The sequence below is a fragment of the Bacillus rossius genome, chromosome 16, assembly GCF_032445375.1.
Source record: "Bacillus rossius redtenbacheri isolate Brsri chromosome 16, Brsri_v3, whole genome shotgun sequence".
NCBI lineage: Eukaryota > Metazoa > Arthropoda > Insecta > Phasmatodea > Bacillidae > Bacillus > Bacillus rossius.
Genome location: NC_086343.1, coordinates 29236870 through 29254716, shown reverse-complemented (window position 1 = coordinate 29254716; position 17847 = coordinate 29236870). Strand labels below are relative to the sequence as shown.

At 41.8% G+C, this 17847-nt stretch overlaps 1 protein-coding gene across 1 annotated transcript in view; it reads left to right on the top strand.

Annotated features, from left to right (window-relative positions):
- LOC134540347 (uncharacterized) overlaps positions 1 to 17847 on the top strand; it is a 74141-nt gene that overhangs the window by 1233 nt on the left and 55061 nt on the right. Inside the window, exons 2-3 of the mRNA XM_063383019.1 lie at positions 1622 to 1833; positions 10156 to 10256. Coding sequence (XP_063239089.1) covers positions 1622 to 1833; positions 10156 to 10256 — 313 coding nt within the window. The remainder of the gene's footprint in view (positions 1 to 1621; positions 1834 to 10155; positions 10257 to 17847) is intronic.

Below are 17847 nucleotides of genomic sequence, written 5' to 3'. Positions count from 1 at the left end.
CACGCATGAAAAAGTGTCCCGTTACGCACATTCCTTGTTACGCTGTGTCCCATTACGCTCATTGTGAGCTTGCGCCGCATCTATCTCTCTTCCACTCGATTGGAACAACCATTGATTTGACTTTCTCGAGGCACATTAAACTTGAAACACTCCCATTCGTTTCCTACTTTTCCTATCATCGTCCTATCTTTAACAGAATAACACAGATTGGAAGAAGTTAAATAGCAAACATGTATAAAAGTTGTAGTTAAGATAATCTGTTCGTTAATGTAATAAACATATTTGAATTAATGAGTGCAAATAAAAGTAAATTTATCAATTAAATTGTAGATTTCATTTGACTCCTTCTTTGTATCCATACAAAATAGTGATAATTCAGTAAAAATGATCCAATTTTATTCATAAAAGTATGCAATCATTTCATCAATGTTTTGTTATGACGTTGTCACGTGAAACTATCGTTCGTAAACCGACTTTACAGACAACCAATTGTTTTTTTTTTTTTTTTTTAATTTTTCCTTACTCTTTTATGATGTAATAGCCTCGACTTATCCTAACAGTGTCCAGGAAAGGGTTAATTTAACTATCGTTGTGAAAATAAAACAAGTTTAAATAATTAAAATTTTTATTTCTGTACTTGGTTTTTAACACAGTTTCGCATACGGCGGGACCAAAAGAGATTAAAGGACTATTTCTGGAAGGGATTTGAATCAAAATTATATAATAAAAAAAAACGGGGATTTTGACTGTTACGTTATCATTCCCAGCATGCATCACTGCCTTTGTGTTGGTTTGTGATCCTAGGTATCATAACAGCTCACCTTACATCACCCGAAATAACATAGTTCCTTCACCGAGATCTCGTACTTCATAACCTCCATTTCACCCCCCCCCCCCCCCCCCCCAAATCCATCCCCACCCCTCTTTTTCCATACACGAACACTCTTTAGCAGCTAAAAAACTGGACGAGAGCTCCAAGTTTGTAGTTTGTTTAATATAATATGATTATATGATTCGATGCAGGTTGCCAGGGCCTAAGTATACCTATGTATTTCTCGCTAAGGCCAGTTCTACAATGACAATTAAATGGAGACGAATCTCACGGAACAGAGTTTTTACAATAGCGCGCAGACGAAAACGGGTCCGTTTAGGTACGTGGCTCCGTGCGACAATTAGAAGCCGTCGTTTATTTTTATTATATATACATATACAGTAGCGGATCCAGAGGGGGGGGGGGTTAAGGGGCTTCAAGCCCCCTCCAAAAGCATCTGGTTCCACTATTGTAAAAGCCTAGATAAAGCCTAGCCTCAGCTGGGTCAAGCCCCTCCCAAATCAAAATCCTAGATCCGCCACTGTACATATATATATATATATATATATATATATATATATATATATATATATATAAATTCTGCCCGGGCAATGATCTTGGAGCATGATACATAATTTTAATTAAATTAATATTTCGAAACCTTGAAATGCAATCTCATTGGTTGCCATTTGTTACGTTTCCGCGAATTGTGGAAGCAGCAGACGCGACAGTGAAATGTTCGTTTCCGTTCGTTTCCGCACCGCTATGGAACAGGCCTCGGCGCGAGGTAGTTGATCGCGACGCCGGCAGATGGCACCAGCGTGCAGCGCTCCGATCGATAGCCGCCGGCGGAGAGCTGAGAGCCTACTCGGAGGTGTGCAGGTTCGCTGCCCGGGAACACCACCGCAACTTGCAGCAACACTGTCGTCGCGCACGAGTGCTGAGAGGGCGCAGCTACGTGCGAAGAGGGAGGCCGTGGAGACAACACAGGAGCAGCCAAGCACCTCGACTGTCATGTGCCGGTAAGACAGGCCAGATTCTGGGAAATGAAATCGTGTTTGAACACTAAGAAATCGCGTATAGGCTGACATATATTTTTATTACATTTTTTTTTAACACCATACATATTCACTGCAACTATTTTACACTAATGTTTTATATATGCAATCGATAGATTTTGACGAGAGCTGACGATTGAAACTCAAACGAACGTCGTAGCTTCTCCGAGTCAAAAGTTACTAAATGGAAGTCTCGAAACGCAGGAAAATAAATTGGTAGCGCGTCTTTTAACTTCAGCAGACGGTGCATTACCCGCGTTAGGCCCTTTATACATTGACACGGACACGGAGACATATCTCACGAAACAAGAATAGAGTTTCTTCAATAACACTCGGTCGGAGACGAACTCGTACGGATTAGATTAATTTTCGTATTTGTGAACATTTTCTAACAATTGCACTTATTTCCTCACGGACCTAAATTTAAATGTGAAATAACTTCATTTTCAAAACCAGAAATTTACCGGTAGGTGCGGTGCATATAGGCTTTAATATACCAAAGTGGAACTAAGGAACTTAGTCACATTGAATAGGCTAGTTTCTGTAGCGTTTCCCTGTTTCGTTGTCATGCAAAATAACAATTCTGTTAAAATATTCTTTAAAAATTATAAATATATATTTTTTTTTATTTAGTCGTAGTAAATTTCTTTCGGAAAAGTTTTTGAAAGTTAAATTATCAGATGCAAATATCTACCTGCTTACTAAAAAAAAAAAAAAAAATCATTATTTGTCAGCTGAATTTTCATGTATAGTCCTGCCGAAAAATTCTTGCTGAAAACTGCCTATGGTCTCCAGATGGTCTCGGAATCGGAAAGAGATAGGCCTAAATGGAGTAACAGTAGTTTGACAAAATGCTTTATAGTGATGTAACATATGCACACTTTTTTTTCCCTACTTGCAACTCAAATTGCAATTCTACGATCATTATGACAATAGCTGTGTAGGTTATAATTATAATGAATTCACCTATTTGTTCATTGCCAGTAGCAGATCTAGGTCTGTACGGTAAGCAATTTTATATTAACTTTAATGCTGGTTTCACCACTGGGGTAGCACAAGGTCGTGCGATGGAGGAGGGGTGGGGAGAGAGAATCAGCTGGAACTGTCCGGCCGCCATATTGGTACATTCCACGTCAAAGTTTGTTTGGTTACGCTCCTGGTTACTTTTTATATCTGTGGGTTTCACAACCTATGCAAAGGGTGTATACCAACGTCTGAAGAAAAAAAACCACTGGTATTCCCAGGGGATGACCACATCTTCATGATTTCATGTTGTGTGAAGCAGTTTTTTTTTTCCTTCAGCGAATTGTTGCGTCATATTGTTTAGCCACTCAAAACACTAGCAAAAGTGTAGTGGTGACTTGTCATTGTAAAAACAGTTTCAAATTACTTTTTTTTCATATATAAAAATAACTGTTTTTAACGACGGAAATTCTAATTAATCCTTACATCATCTGACGTTATCAAGCACCATTCCCGCAATGTTTCGGACGGAACAATATGGCGAAGACGATGTTAAAAAGTGACTTCAACTACGTTACACCATTGTCATCTCCTGACAATTCTTTACTCCGTGGGTATTCCATGAATGTACTGTAATTTATAACAGTTTGCGATCTCCGTTACATTGGGAGCTGCCTGCAGGCTTGAATAGGGGGATGCGCCACCCAACGTACTGAGATGGTCCAACCACAGCACAATACTGACCCTCGCCAGATATCCAACACCTTGGCATGGCTTTGAGTGGCAGCAATGTAGCTGTGCGCTTACCACAAGGACAATAAGACAGTTTAGCCATTTGGTACTTGGTCTTATTTTTACTGGTTCTGCAGTGAGATTTGTTAAAGTGATAGAAATTATTTGGCCTGGATGCAATTAGAGAAACGAGAAACCTAACATAAACTGAGATGGAGTCAGAGCCTGAACATTCAACAATCGTGCAACGTTTTATATTCATTTTTATCTTGCTGTTGTACAGTAGAACATTGGGTATGTTTTTCGATTACATAATTAACTAGCTGACCCGGCAAACGTTGTTTTGCCATATAAATTATTTCTAGGGAATTCCTAGCTGCAGTACCCAGCGCTGCCCGGGCTGAACACAGGGTGAAGGGGACCTTTTTAGAAATCAGATGTAGTTAGTAACTTTTATTGTCTTCTTAATTTGAATGTCAATTGTGCAAAATAATTTTTATCACTTTCAGATCCCGACAGACGTTCTGCCAGTGTATAGTTATTTACCTGTATATATCGAAAAATTGGTGGTCTGTATGCAATCTAGACTTTATAAAGCACTATAGAAAAAAGCTGAAAAATAAGAGATTACTAATATTGAAATGATTCCATTATCAAGCTAATGCTCAGCATGCATTACAATGCCTCATTCAGTTTTGTTTTGTAATATGTTTAAAGTAGTTACACATAAACAAATCATCCATTCATATCTCTAAATATATATTTATCTCTATTTACATCTATATATGTATCTCTCTATCTCTATTTATCTCTTTATATCTACATATGTACATATATAATTACCTCCCACTATCTCTATTTCTTCTTAATATAAATCTCTATATAGCGCTATGCATATATATATCTATTTATCTAACCCATTTCATTCTATATACCTCGCTCTATCTCAACTTATCTCTCTGTCTCTCTCATTCTCACTCTGTATATATATCACTCTATCTCTGACTCTCTTTTATATTTAAATAAATTGTGTCATGCATGTGCACTTATACAACAAAAACAGACGAAGTGCCGTTATATAATATGAAATAAACACATTTTTTTGAAACGATTTGTGCTCAAACTATTGCAAAACAGTTATACCGTCTGAGAAACCTTCACGGGCATGCGCATAACAACTCACCAAAATTGCATCGCAATTGGATGAATGGTATAGGAACATATACGGCACAAACAAACGAAAATTAAAGACATGACAAACGCATCAAACGATGGTGCGTTTAAAATTCAAGGCAACTAACGCTATCTATTGACGAAGTTAAGAACAAAACTGTTATGAGCGCCTTTATTTTGCTAGCCGCTGCGAGCTCCACTAAGCGGGCTGGTCTCACCAAGGAGAAAAATGTGAATTTGCCAGACCTTACTATGTGTATGATCGTGTGGCAGACATAAAGAAATGACACTCACTCACTATTTGTATGTCTATGACCTATGATTTTTTTTGTTATAAAATGAAATTATCACTTTTTCACTCCCTTAGGGATGGCATTTCATATTAATATGTGGTCTATGAGTTAATCCAGGTAATGAGCTCGCTGTAGGCGGGGAAGGTTGATCAAGTGTTAATTGATCAGCTATCGACCGGGGTTGAAAAATATAAAAATATATTAAAAATTAAGGGTTGATGATAGAAGGGTGAAAATTTAGGGTTGTATGTATTTTCTAATGCCACATTATAAAAAAAATAAAATAAAAACTTTTGTCCAAAAATTAAAAAAAAAAAATAGGGGTGGACTACCCCTAACATTTAGGGGGATGAAAAATAGATGTTGGCCGATTCTCATAGATACCGGATTAGCACAAAAAATTTCATCAAAATCGGTCAAGCCGTTTCGGAGGAGTATGGAAACGAAAACTGTGACACGAGAATTTTATATATAAGATAGTTTTTTTCTGTAGGTTATGACATTACGTCAATTAAAAGTGGTTAGACTAGTTCTGCGACAGTTAAAATTCTCTGAAATCGTACAAATGTATAGTTATTTCTCGTGAAAGTTGCATGAACGAGCGACGATCTTCGGATATTTTCGGAACTGTTCGAGTCCATCACAGTGTATGTTCGGCTTCTCTAAATAAATACGCTGAGAAGTCTATGGTCCTATAGACTTCGAACATTTTATAGCCTATAGATTTTGTCACTGAGAGCCTATAATAGCTCGGACTAAATGGGTGAATGTGCATGCTAAAAACTCCTTTATGGGATTGTATATCAAAAACGTACATACCGTAATGTTTACTGAGAACTGCCGATGTAAGCCAAATGATACGAGAATGTTTGCCAGTTTAGCTAGTTACTGCTTAAGTCTATGTTATCACGCAAGACATATGATGTAAAACTCTCACGCCAATATGAGACAAGACTAGGGTTTTTAAAACTTCGCTTAGTCACTGTCAAAGCGTTTATAAAAAAAAACCTCATCACTATTGAAGTGCTTGGATTCTGGGTTTTAGCCGCGTTGCAGGCGAAGATTTCACCGACGTTTCGGTCGACATAACAGTAGTCATCTTTAGGGTAGCAGTTACCTACTGAGTTTGTTGGAAATCCTCCTGCATTTAACCAACCAGCCAACCAGAAGAAAGGAAGGCTCTGATTTGCCTACAGCTGCAGCCAATCAGGAGACACTCCCCTCGCAGGCGAGTGGATTAGATGACAGGAAAATTTCAAAGACCCTCAATATTAATCAAGTGCCTATAGTTTGTAAGTTTCTTCTTCAGTTGTTAAGTGCTGCTGGAATCCTGGTGGTGGTGAGTGTAGCCATCCTCCACCAGGGGCGCTTGCGTCTCCGGTCACCAGCAGACCTCTCGTCCATGTGCACCAACCCCCGCATGGTAGACTATTTTACACTCTGACCAACTCTTCAGCCAAACAATCCTCTGCATCCTGTGCTCGCCGGGAAGCCTTCATTTCACAGACGAGAGAGCCAAACCCGAAGTTCCCCGAAGGTCAAGCTCGCTTTTTTGTTTACATGATTTCACAGTATCTTTAATGTAGCTATCCTAACCAAATCAACAGTCCATAATGTTTTAAAGTATTTATAATGTGGCTAACCTAACCTATAATTGACCATTAGTTATCATGAGTTACAATTAACAAAAAAAAAAACGAAGATGCACGATCGGGCGTTTGGCTCTCTCGTCTGTGAAAAGAAGGCTTCCCGTGCTCGCCTACGTTTAATGCATGCAAATTGCATCCCACATGTCCGTGCCCAAAGGTTTCCCTGTGTGTGTGCAGGTTTTCCCCGGGACCCAAGGGCGCAACAACAAGGGGGGGGGGGGCAAGGGTATTTTGCCCCTCCCCCCCCCCTCTGAAACCTTGAAGTGGTGGCAAACGGGGGCAAAGAAAGTGCTGTGTAATCAATTTTTAGATAATAAAACTGCTTAAATAGCACCATTTTCCACCTTGAAATACAAATTTTCTAGGGGGAGGACCCCCGGACCCCCCGCTTCAATAGGGGGATCGATGATTCTTTATAAAAAGGTATATTGCCCCCCCCCCCCCATCCTTTGGAAATTTAGTTGTTGCGCCCCTGACGGGACCGACCTACTATAGTTTTAATCTAGAGTTAAGATAGGGGAATTAGCAATGCCATCAATCACTGCCACGGCTGACCAATCCCAGCACGAATCACACAATGCGTGGCTAATCCCAACATGACTGAGTGAGGGGGAAGATGGGCGAATTCTGCGTACTTAACTTGGGACGTATCTAAGATACTTAAATAATGTATTCAGGTGAAATTTTGTTTAAGGGTGTTTGTTTGTATCATAATATTCATTCATGGTAATGATTCGAAGCGCTAACATAATAACCAAAAGTCATATAAATTTTAAAATGAAATGCTGCACTGCGCAGTATTACCACACACAGTCGGGTAATTCTGCGCTGTATACTGGATAATTGTGCGCATCACTAATTAGAGACCTAACCAATAAAATCAGAAAAAAAATTCCCCAAATATTAGTGCATAATTTATTATTGTAAACTAAAACACCAAACAGATCAAAGTTAACTAACATATTGATAGTAATGTTTTCAAATTGGATGATTCAAATAAACGAAAATAAATTCAATTGCCACCAAATATTAAACAATCAAATATACACAAGAAACACACGAGTTGAAGATAACAATAGAGAGCCAAGATTATATTATGTTATAAAAAAGCTAATATCGTCATTAAAAATGGATCACGTCTTTAATTACAATAAAAAAATTTAACACGTGTAATTTTATCACGCAAACTAACGTTGATCAACTGCTTTAACAATTCATGGTCAGGAACTTAAATGTATACTCGAGACATTGCAAAATATTATTTTGCAATGTCTCGAGCAAAATCTATGGTTTTATATTTTGACAATTTCGTCATTTTTTTTATTTTTAAAGTATCAAAAGTTTTGCACATCAATATATAAAATTACTCAAAAAACAAAACAAGAAATATTGTTATCGGAACTAATACTAAAACTTCATTTCTTTTTAAGCAGTGGAAAAATTATATTTGATTGACTGTGCGATTTAAGTTTATTTATGGTTCCAATATGTACATACATAAATGTAATTTTTTACAGTTTTATTGTTTTATACTATTAATATGAATAAAAAATCAATTTGTAGTGTTAAAAGTCCAAAATTATTATACTTATGCATTTCATTGTGATGTTTCTCTGTAGGCCTTTAGCCGTGTGTTTAGGGAATCAGATATAAACTGGTTTTATTTACTTTACTTTGAAAAGACCCTACATTTAACTTAATATTTTTATTAACTTAGTACTTCATATTTAAGGTTTTTAAATAGAAGTCTAAACTAAAGATTTATGAAATTATTCATATTTCTTAATAGACTAAATGGAGTAATTGAGATTAATTGCGCTGCATTTTGTGTTTCGCTTTGCAATTCTGTATTATACAGTTCATTGACTTCACGTTCGCTGTTATTTCGGTTTTATCGCTATTCACCACGCAGTCTTGCCCCTACGTATAGGCTTAGGCCTGAGACGCACCTAGGTACATCGCTAGCCCTGACTCCACCTACAAATAATACACTTAGTTTTAGTAAGGTCAGGAGAGAAATCAAACCCTCAGTAGGTAACTGCTTTCCTGAAGATGGCGACTGCGATGTCGGCTGAAACGTCGGTGAATTATTCGGCAAGAACTCGGTTACAAAACCCAGAAGCCAAGCTACTTCAGACAATGGTCGCGAAAGCCTGCGAACATCATTAATAGACTTGTAATATTGGTCCAAGCTTCAAAATAACTGGGAACCCAAACAGCGTGATTTGAGCCCGAGTGCGACTGGCTCCGACAGGCAGAGAGGTGCACGCCATACCTTCTCCCCCCAACAGCCACAAAGAAGTACCTACACTTAACAGACCACACGTGATCTTTCAAATAGGTTCTATTATTTATGTTAAACACGTATAGTAGTTTCTACGTGTGTTGTGAAACTTTTCTTCAAAATAAAAAATAAAGCTCACACAGTTTCCAACAGTGGCGCACCCAGGGAGGGGGGGGGGTTAAAACCCCCTCCGAAAATGTGAAGAAAAAATCTAGAATGGAAAAAGTAAAAAAATTCCCAATCCCAGCAAAATTGGTACGATGGTCTATGGGCAGCGCTCAATCTACCAAACTTTGTTAGATGTTTTCACGTCAGTGTATACATTATGATGTTAGTATAACATTTGTAGTCTGCTACCGTGAATTACTATAATTATTTAACAAATTAGTTTGTGTTACATAAAAACTAAGAATGGTTTGTGCACTACGTTTATCTCAATTGTTGCATAATTTTGGACTGTATTTTTTGCAGTTTTAAATAGACATATGTGTGAATTTTATACCCTTTGATTTTACTCGTAGAGTGAACTTAATTTGTGTGTGTGAATGCAGTAAAAAGCATATCGTCATTGTCAGTGATTTATGTTGCACAGAATGTGGACTTAATTGCATGCTATCATTCTGATGGTATTAAAATAATACTGATTTTGAGCGGACGAGACCCTGGGTTTGACAAAGGTATCTTTGTTTGATTCTTGTCTAAAACAAAATTTAGTACCGTACTAAAAATTATTCTTTTTTCTACCAGCAGTATATTCAATAACTAGATACCAAAACTTCTTAAATAGCACCAATTTTCACCTAGAAATCCAAAATTTCCCGGCCCCCTCTTCATTTTTGAAACCGGTGTTCCTTCATAAAAAAACAAACATCGAACCTCCTCCCCCCCCCCCCCCCCAAAAAAAAATTCCTGGGTGCGCCTCTGGTTTCCAATACGTCTAAAATGTTTTAAAAGAACACATTTTAAGGCGCGAAACATTTTGGGCTTCTCCATATATATATATATATATATATATATATATATATATATGTGTGTGTGTGTGTGTGTGTGTGTGTGTACACACATATATATATACACACATCCGTAAGTAGGAGGTACAACACACCCGACCCAGAACTGTCCTGACATCGGCTCGCAACAATGCTGGCTGCTCCTCAGCAAGGCGTGTACATGTGTGTGTGTGTGTGCGCAGGAGCGACATGGTGGACCCGGGCAGCGTGGAGGGGGCGGCGCCCCTGGTCAGGTCCTGCGGCTGCGCCCACAGGTTCCCGCCCGGCCAGACCCCTTCCCCAGGTACGTGACAGCACCGCCGCTCTGCCCCCCTTCCTCGCGGACCGCGCCATCTTGGTCAGGCCACGTTCAAGATGGCTGCCGTGACCTCATACTGATCAGTATAATACCTAGTCTGGTGGTGGTCAGTCTGTTTAGTCCAACTTTATTTTTTTTTAAATGGTCTGTTAATCCGCCATCTTGTTTTCGTCTGCTAGAGTTTGCTGCCCTCATATTATTTAATTTTTTTTTTTTTTTACTTTATCGAGTGCGGTATTCTCTACCAGATTGTCAGCTGTCGTGCATAGTGTTTGCATCGTACAAACTGTTTTCAAAGTGACTGTGTTTAATGACGGACATTCTAATTAATATTTACCAACTGTAACGAGACGTGATGAAGCCACCATTTCCGCAATGCTTATTTAGGGCGAAACAATACGGCGACGATAAGGTGAACAGCGGCTTCACATGGCCACAGTGTGCCGTATCCTGACGGTTCCTCACTCCGTGGTCCGTTCAACGAATTTATTGTGGCTTAAAGGGGGAGAGATACTAACAGGAAAACGCCATCTTGGTTTCAATAGTTTTTGGTCCAACACAATTTTCTTTTGAAAATTGACTTGTTAACTAATGCTATATAACTAAGTTGAATTCACAAACTTGACAATAAATGGCTACTGCAGATAGTTTTACCTATGAAGTCATCAGTATTTAGATTTTTTTTTATTTTTAGGAATTCTATTTTTGTAATAATACTGTCAACACACAATAGTTATTGGCTTTGTCAATCTGTTAATGGGTGATATTTGCCTTAACACAAGGAAAATTTTCTATATTGAAAGATTAAAAAAAATGTTGTATAATAAACACTTATGAAAATAATATGACGTGTTTCATTTCCTACCCCTTAAGTCGCCTGCCTAGTCAGGGGTGTATTTGTGTTAGTTTAGCGGGGTTGATAAGTGCGACGCTCGCTGGTGCGTCTAGCGCGGTATCGCCTCTAAGCGTGAACTGGCGTGCAGTCTTCTCGTCGTGCATCGGCCAGCTATGATACTTGAGCGGTGATTATAAATTATATTGCGTAGAAATGAAGATAAAGGTGCAATGAAAGTCTTTTAAGTGCTTTCAAGAATATTTAACAGTAAAAAAATTGGTTGTCTGTAAAGTCTGTTTACGGACGATAGTTTTAACGTGACGTCATAACAAAACATTGATGAAATGATTGCATACTTTTATGAATAAAATTGAATTATTTTTATTGAATTATCGCTATTTTGTATAGATACAAAGAATGAGTGAAATGAAATCTACAATTTAAGTGATAAATTTACTTTTATTTGCACTCATTAATTCAAATATGTTTATTACTTTAACGAAGATATTATTAACTATAACTTTTATACAAGTTTACTCTTTAAATTCTTCCAATCTGTTATTCTGTTAAGGATAGGATGATGATAGGAAAAATAGGAAACGAATGGGAGTGTTTGAAGTTTAATGTGCCTCGAAAAAGTCAAATCGATGGTTGTTCCAATCGAGTGGAAGAGAGATAGATGCGGCGCAAGCGTACAATGAGCGTAACGGGACACAGCGTAACGGGACAATGTGCGTTACGGGACACTTTTTCGTGCGTGCAGCCGGCGTTCATCGATTTATTAGACGTTGTCACGTCAAAAAATTAAAAGATTACATTTTTTATGATTTGAATTAAGTTTTGGTTAAATGCTACTTAATTCCATGATATAACTTGTATTTCGGTGTTTTCGCATGCTTTTCGGTGTTATTGTAATTCACCATATAACTTGTCCCTACTCATCTTACATTGCAGTGTGCATTTAAGTGGGAATTACTTTCTCTTCCCAATGCACGATCTCTGCCATTGGAGCTGCCCTTGTGTTTCGGTGTGCTGTGTTGCCAGATCTTCATCAAGGAACCAAAAAAAGAAAGTTTTAGACACAACTTTGTAAAGTACTGAAATTTATTAAATATATCTTAAACATAATATTTTCTATTTAATCAAGAGCATAATCTGATAATATCTCTTGTTTATTTCTAATGAGTAGTAATTGAAAGGCGCCATCTAGATTTAGACTGTTTTTATCCGACAATTATTATAATATTATTTAAAATATATATTTGTTTGCGCTAATGAGTATAGCACATACTTATATGCAATAGCTTCTTATTAATGGTGATGGACTGCTACAAATAATTTATACAGTGAAATAATAATTTATGTTTAGCATTGATTTTTTTTTTCAGATTAACTACTACTGTGATAATACTGTCAAATTGACTGTAGCCGCGAGGCTACTGATTATTCGGGAGGGGCAGGTAGGCCATGCTAGAATAAACAGATAGGTCTACTGTTGCACACTATTTATTTGCGCCGTAGAGTGCGCTAGCAAATTTACATCTGTGTACAGTACACAACAGCCTACTCGTGCTAAGAGACAGACTGGAACTGTCTCTCCTTTCCTCCTCGCCAGCCTGCTAGCCAGCGTGGAGGAGGGGTGATAATCCCCTTGGCATCCGGGCTAACGGGACTCCTGGAGGGTGCGCTGCATTCTGGCCCAGGGGTGTACGAACACCGACGGAACAGCCGGTGCTGATAGCCGCATGGTTGGCGTAGTGTGGTAGATGTCTTCACGATGTACCGCCACAGTACCCCCCTGCCAGTGACTTGTGCACAAGTTATGAGAAACCACCTTGGAGGCGGTTAGGAAAGCGGACTTGGCGGCCGGATCGACGTGTTGCAGTTTGGGGAGGCACGATGTTGACATCCAGATGATTCGTTGGAGCGGCCATCCCAGCAGCAGGACGTGGTATGTCGTGGTCCTCTGGAATGATGTCACGGATGGTGTATGCAGGTTTGAGGCGATCGATGGAAACGGTAGCAGCCTACCATGCATTTGGATAGGCAGTTTTTCCTGAGCGACTAACAACAGGGAATTGTCCCTCATAAGGAGGTTGCAAGCACCCTTTTGGACCATCGTGGCGAACAAAGACCTCAGTGGATGTGGCAAGATTCTTGAAAACGAATGTTCTCGGCTTATCATATCTTGTGCCACCAACTGGTCGGAGTTGACGGAAGTGCTACCGAAGCTTTTGGATAAGGCCCGGGGCCTCCAGTTGTCTTGCATCAGAATGGGCGACAAGAAACTCGCCGGGTAGGCGTAGTGGTTGGCCATATACCAAATCTGCTGCAGAAGCATGGAGATCTTCGCGCCATGCTGCTCTGATGCCTAAGAGTATGGTGGGTAAGATGTCCACCCAGTGCTCTGTCATATGGCAACGTATGGCGGCCTTGAGCTGTCTGTGCATTCGCTCCACCATGCCATTTGAGGCAGGATGAAATGCAGTGGTCCGAAAGCCAGTCATTCCCGTTAGGTTACTGAGGTCCCTGAAAAGGCAGGACTCGAACTGGCGCCCTTGGTCGGTAGTGATTTGTAGGGGAGTTCCAAAGCGTACAACTCAGTTGGCATAAAACGCTCGAGCTATGGTGTTAGCCTCAATGTTCTCCACAGGAACTACCTCTGGCCAGCGGGTGAAGCGGTCTATGATGGTCACACAATAACGGTAGCCTTGTGAAACAGGCAAGGGTCCCACAATGTCGATTTGAACATGGTCAAAGCGGGAGGATGGTGGAATGAAGGAGCCAACAGGGGAAGAAACATGGCGTGAAATTTTGGAGCGCTGGCAGCATAGGCAGGCACGGGCCCATCTTTGACAGTCCGATTTGACAGAGGGCCATACCAATCTTTGGGTGACCAACCGTACAGATGCATTAATGCCTGGGTGAGCCAGCTGGTGTACCAAATTGAATGCATCCTGGCGAAATCGGGCTGTGGCGAAGGGTCGTGATGTTGGTGTGGAGACATCGCAATAGATTTCTGTTGGGGAATCTGGCAAGCATATCTTCTGCAGCTGCAGGCCAGAATCTAGTTGTAGAAACCTTTGTAGTTCTTCATCCTCAGCCTGTGAGGCCGCAAGGGCTTGGTAATCAAGGGTTGCAGCGACAGCATCCACTCCAGACAGGGCATCGGCAACGATGTTATAGGACCCCATGATATGCCTAATGTCTGTGGTGAACTGGCTAATAAAATCAAGATGTCGGGATCTCCGAGGTGAGCACTTGTCGGGGTTTTGCTGGAAGGCATAAACGAGAGGCTTGTGGTCGGTAAAAACAGAGAAATGTCTGTCTTCGACCATATGGCGAAATTGATGGATCCCTAAATAAATAGCTAGTAGCTCCCGATCATAGGCACCATATTTTTGCTGAGCAGGGTTGAATTTCTTGGAGAAGAATGCTAACGGCTGCCAGGATCATTGTACAAACTGTTGGAGAACTGCTCCCATTGCAAAATCTGAAGCATCTGCCATTATTGCTAAGGGTGCGGACGAACTTGGATGGACGAGCATGGTGGCTTCAGCAAGGCTAGTTTTGCACTTCTCAAAGGCACTGTCGCTGTCAGGTGTCCATGTTAACAGGGCTTTGCCTTTCACATCACCCTTTAGAAGTTCGTGAAGGGGAGCCTGCAACTGGGCAACCTTGGGAATGAAGCGCCGGTAGAAGTTTAGCATTCCTGTAAACTGGCGTAGCTGCTTCGCCGTAACTGGTTTTTTGTAGTGGAGTATAGCATCAACCTTCTCTGGGACGGGTGTGGTCCCATCTGCTGAGATATTATGTCCTAAGAATGTCACTTGTGGTTTGCCAAATATGCACTTGGATGGGTTAATAAGTAGCCCATACTGAGCAAGGCGTCGGAAGAGTTCCTCGAGGTGCTGTCTATGTTCTACCTCATTGATGGAAGCTACCAAGATATCATCAAGGTAAGACACGCAAAATTCAAGTCCTCTGAGAACTTTGTATATGAACCTCTGAAAAGTCTAAGCAGCATTACGAAGGCCAAAAGACATGAATGGGAATTCATAAAGTCCAAACGGAGTTGTAATGGCAGTTTTTGGAATATCAGCTGGTGCAACTGGGATTTAACTGTAGGCTCTCACAAGGTCAATAGTTGAGAAGATTGTTTTTCCGCAAAGAGTGTGGGGGAAGTCTTGTATGTGGGGAATTGGATATCTGTCTGTAATTGTGCGTGCATTGAGCAACCGATAGTCCCCACATTGTCTCCATTCCTCCCCTTGTTTGGGTACCATGTGCAGTGGTGAAGACCAGGAGCTGTCAGAAGGGCGAGCAGTGCCAAGTTTGAGCATTGATTCAAACTCCTTCTTTGCAATCGTGAGTTTGTCCGGTGCCAAACAACGTGGTTTGCTGAACACAGGCTGCCCAGCTGTAGTGTAGATATGGTGTACTGCAGAATGTTGGACAAGATGTGGCGTACCAGATGGGCGGGTAAGACATACATACTTTTGGAGGAGTTCGAGGTAGTGAGATGATTGAGGCAGAGTCCTGACACTACTGAAGTCACTTGTAGCCTTGTGGCAGACAGAGGCAAGAGATGTGGTACTGTCTACTAGGCGCTGATTCCGAATGTCTACCAACAGGCCGTAATGGTGGAGGAAATCAGCACCGATGATTGGTTTGGTAACATCGGCCACCACAAAACGCCAGACAAAATCACGCCTGAGTCCTAAGTTTAAAGTTAGGGTGAGGAAGCCATAAGTCGAAATATTTGAGCCATTGGCTGCGAACAAGACATAATTAGACTTGGGCCGCCTTCCAGGCAGTCTAGTGCAAGGAAACACACAAATGTCAGCACCCGTGTCAACCAAAAACTGTACCTTTGAGCCCTTGTCCGAGATGAAGAGGCGGCTGCCCGAAGTCGGGGTTGGTTCGCTGACCACCGTCAGCGAGTCCCCTGCATGTTTCCCGAGCTGTATTCGCAGGGTTGAACACACTTTCGCACCCCATCGCCAAAGCAACGATGGTACCAGCAGATCCCCTGCAAGCTCCTGCTGCGGGAACGTTGCTGGCGTGATGCAGATGGGGAGCGGTCATGGCGACTGTCGTGCTGGCCAAGACGAGTAGGGGATGCTACAGCTGCGATCTCCTGTCGCAGTGTCATGGCCATCTCTCCTATTTTGGCAGTCATGAGGATTGACATTTTCTCGAACATGGATTCCAATGAGGCTGCTTCTGCCATCTGTGGTCTCGGATTTGTATCCGCGATGGTGTCTGCAAGCTCGGCTAATGAGTCTAATGAAGAACTTGTCTGTGTCGCCAAGATCGCTTGCGTTGATGGTGGTAAACGACCCAGCCACAATGACTTCAGAAGGTCATCTGGAACAACTGTTCCTGCCAAACTGCGGAGGTGCCGTAGAAACTGCGAAGGCCTTCGGTCACCGACTTCCTCGTGTTCCAGTAGTTGTTTCGTCTTCCGTTCCTGTGACACACTTAACCTCTTTATAAGTTCTGATTTGAGTCGGCCATACTTGTCCTCAGTCGGGGGATGGACAAGTATATCACGCACTTCGGTCGTGTATTTACAGTCCAAATGACCTGCCACATAGTTGAATTTGGTTTCGTCGGATTTGACACCTGCTAGGGCAAAATGGTTTTCCACTTGAACGAACCACATTTCCGGGTCTGGAGCCCAGAAGGGTGGAATGCGTACTGCAACACGCTCGATGGAGACGGTTGATGATGGGGGTTCAGCCATAACTGAGGAAGTGTTATAGAGTGAAAATGACACTAAAAAAAAAGAGGTGCGATTATGTGCTGGAGCACGATGCAACTGCCTGGACTGTGTCGCCGAACACCAACATGACTCCTACTTGCATGTCACAACGAGTCTCGGAAGTCCGAAGTATGTGCTGAAAGTGTCACAGAACTCGTTCATTTCCTCTACTTCCGCGGCAGTGCGGATGTCGAGCGGCGCGTGTGATGTGTGGCGCGGATGACATACGGTGCGGACGACACGCGGTGCGGATGACTTGCGGCGTGGGTGATGTGCGACGCGGATGACGTGACACGCGCTCGACTTGCGGCGCGGGTGATGTACGACGCGGATGACGTGCGTCGCGGGTGACGTGCAACGCGGATGACGTGCAACGCGGATGACGGACGCCGCGAGCGATGTGTCTTGCGGGCGACGTGCGACGCGCGTAACATGCGGTGCGACAGGTCGGTTATATTACGCAAAACATGCATATCGCGTGACACTTATTTCGGAACGCATACTAGCCTTGCCCCTATCACGTCGGGGTCACCACTGTAGCCGCGAGGCTACTGATTATTCGGGAGGGGCAGGTAGGCCATGCTAGAATAAACGGATAGGTCTACTGTTGCACACTATTTATTTGCGCCGTAGAGTGCGCTAGCAAATTTACATCTGTGTACAGTACACAACAGCCTACTCGTGCTAAGAGACAGACTGGAACTGTCTCTCCTTTCCTCCTCGCCAGCCTGCTAGCCCGCGCGGAGGAGGGGTGATAATCCCCTTGGCATCCGAGATAACGGAACTCCTGGAGGGTGTGCTGCATTCTGGCCCAGGGGTGTACAAACACCGACGGGACAGCCGGTGCTGACAGCCGCATGGTTGGCGTAGTGCGGTAGATGTCTTCACCAGTAGCGGATCCAGAGAGGGGGGCTAAGGGGCTCAAGCCCCCTCCAAAAGCATCTGGGTCCACTATTGTTTTAGTGTTTGCCTTG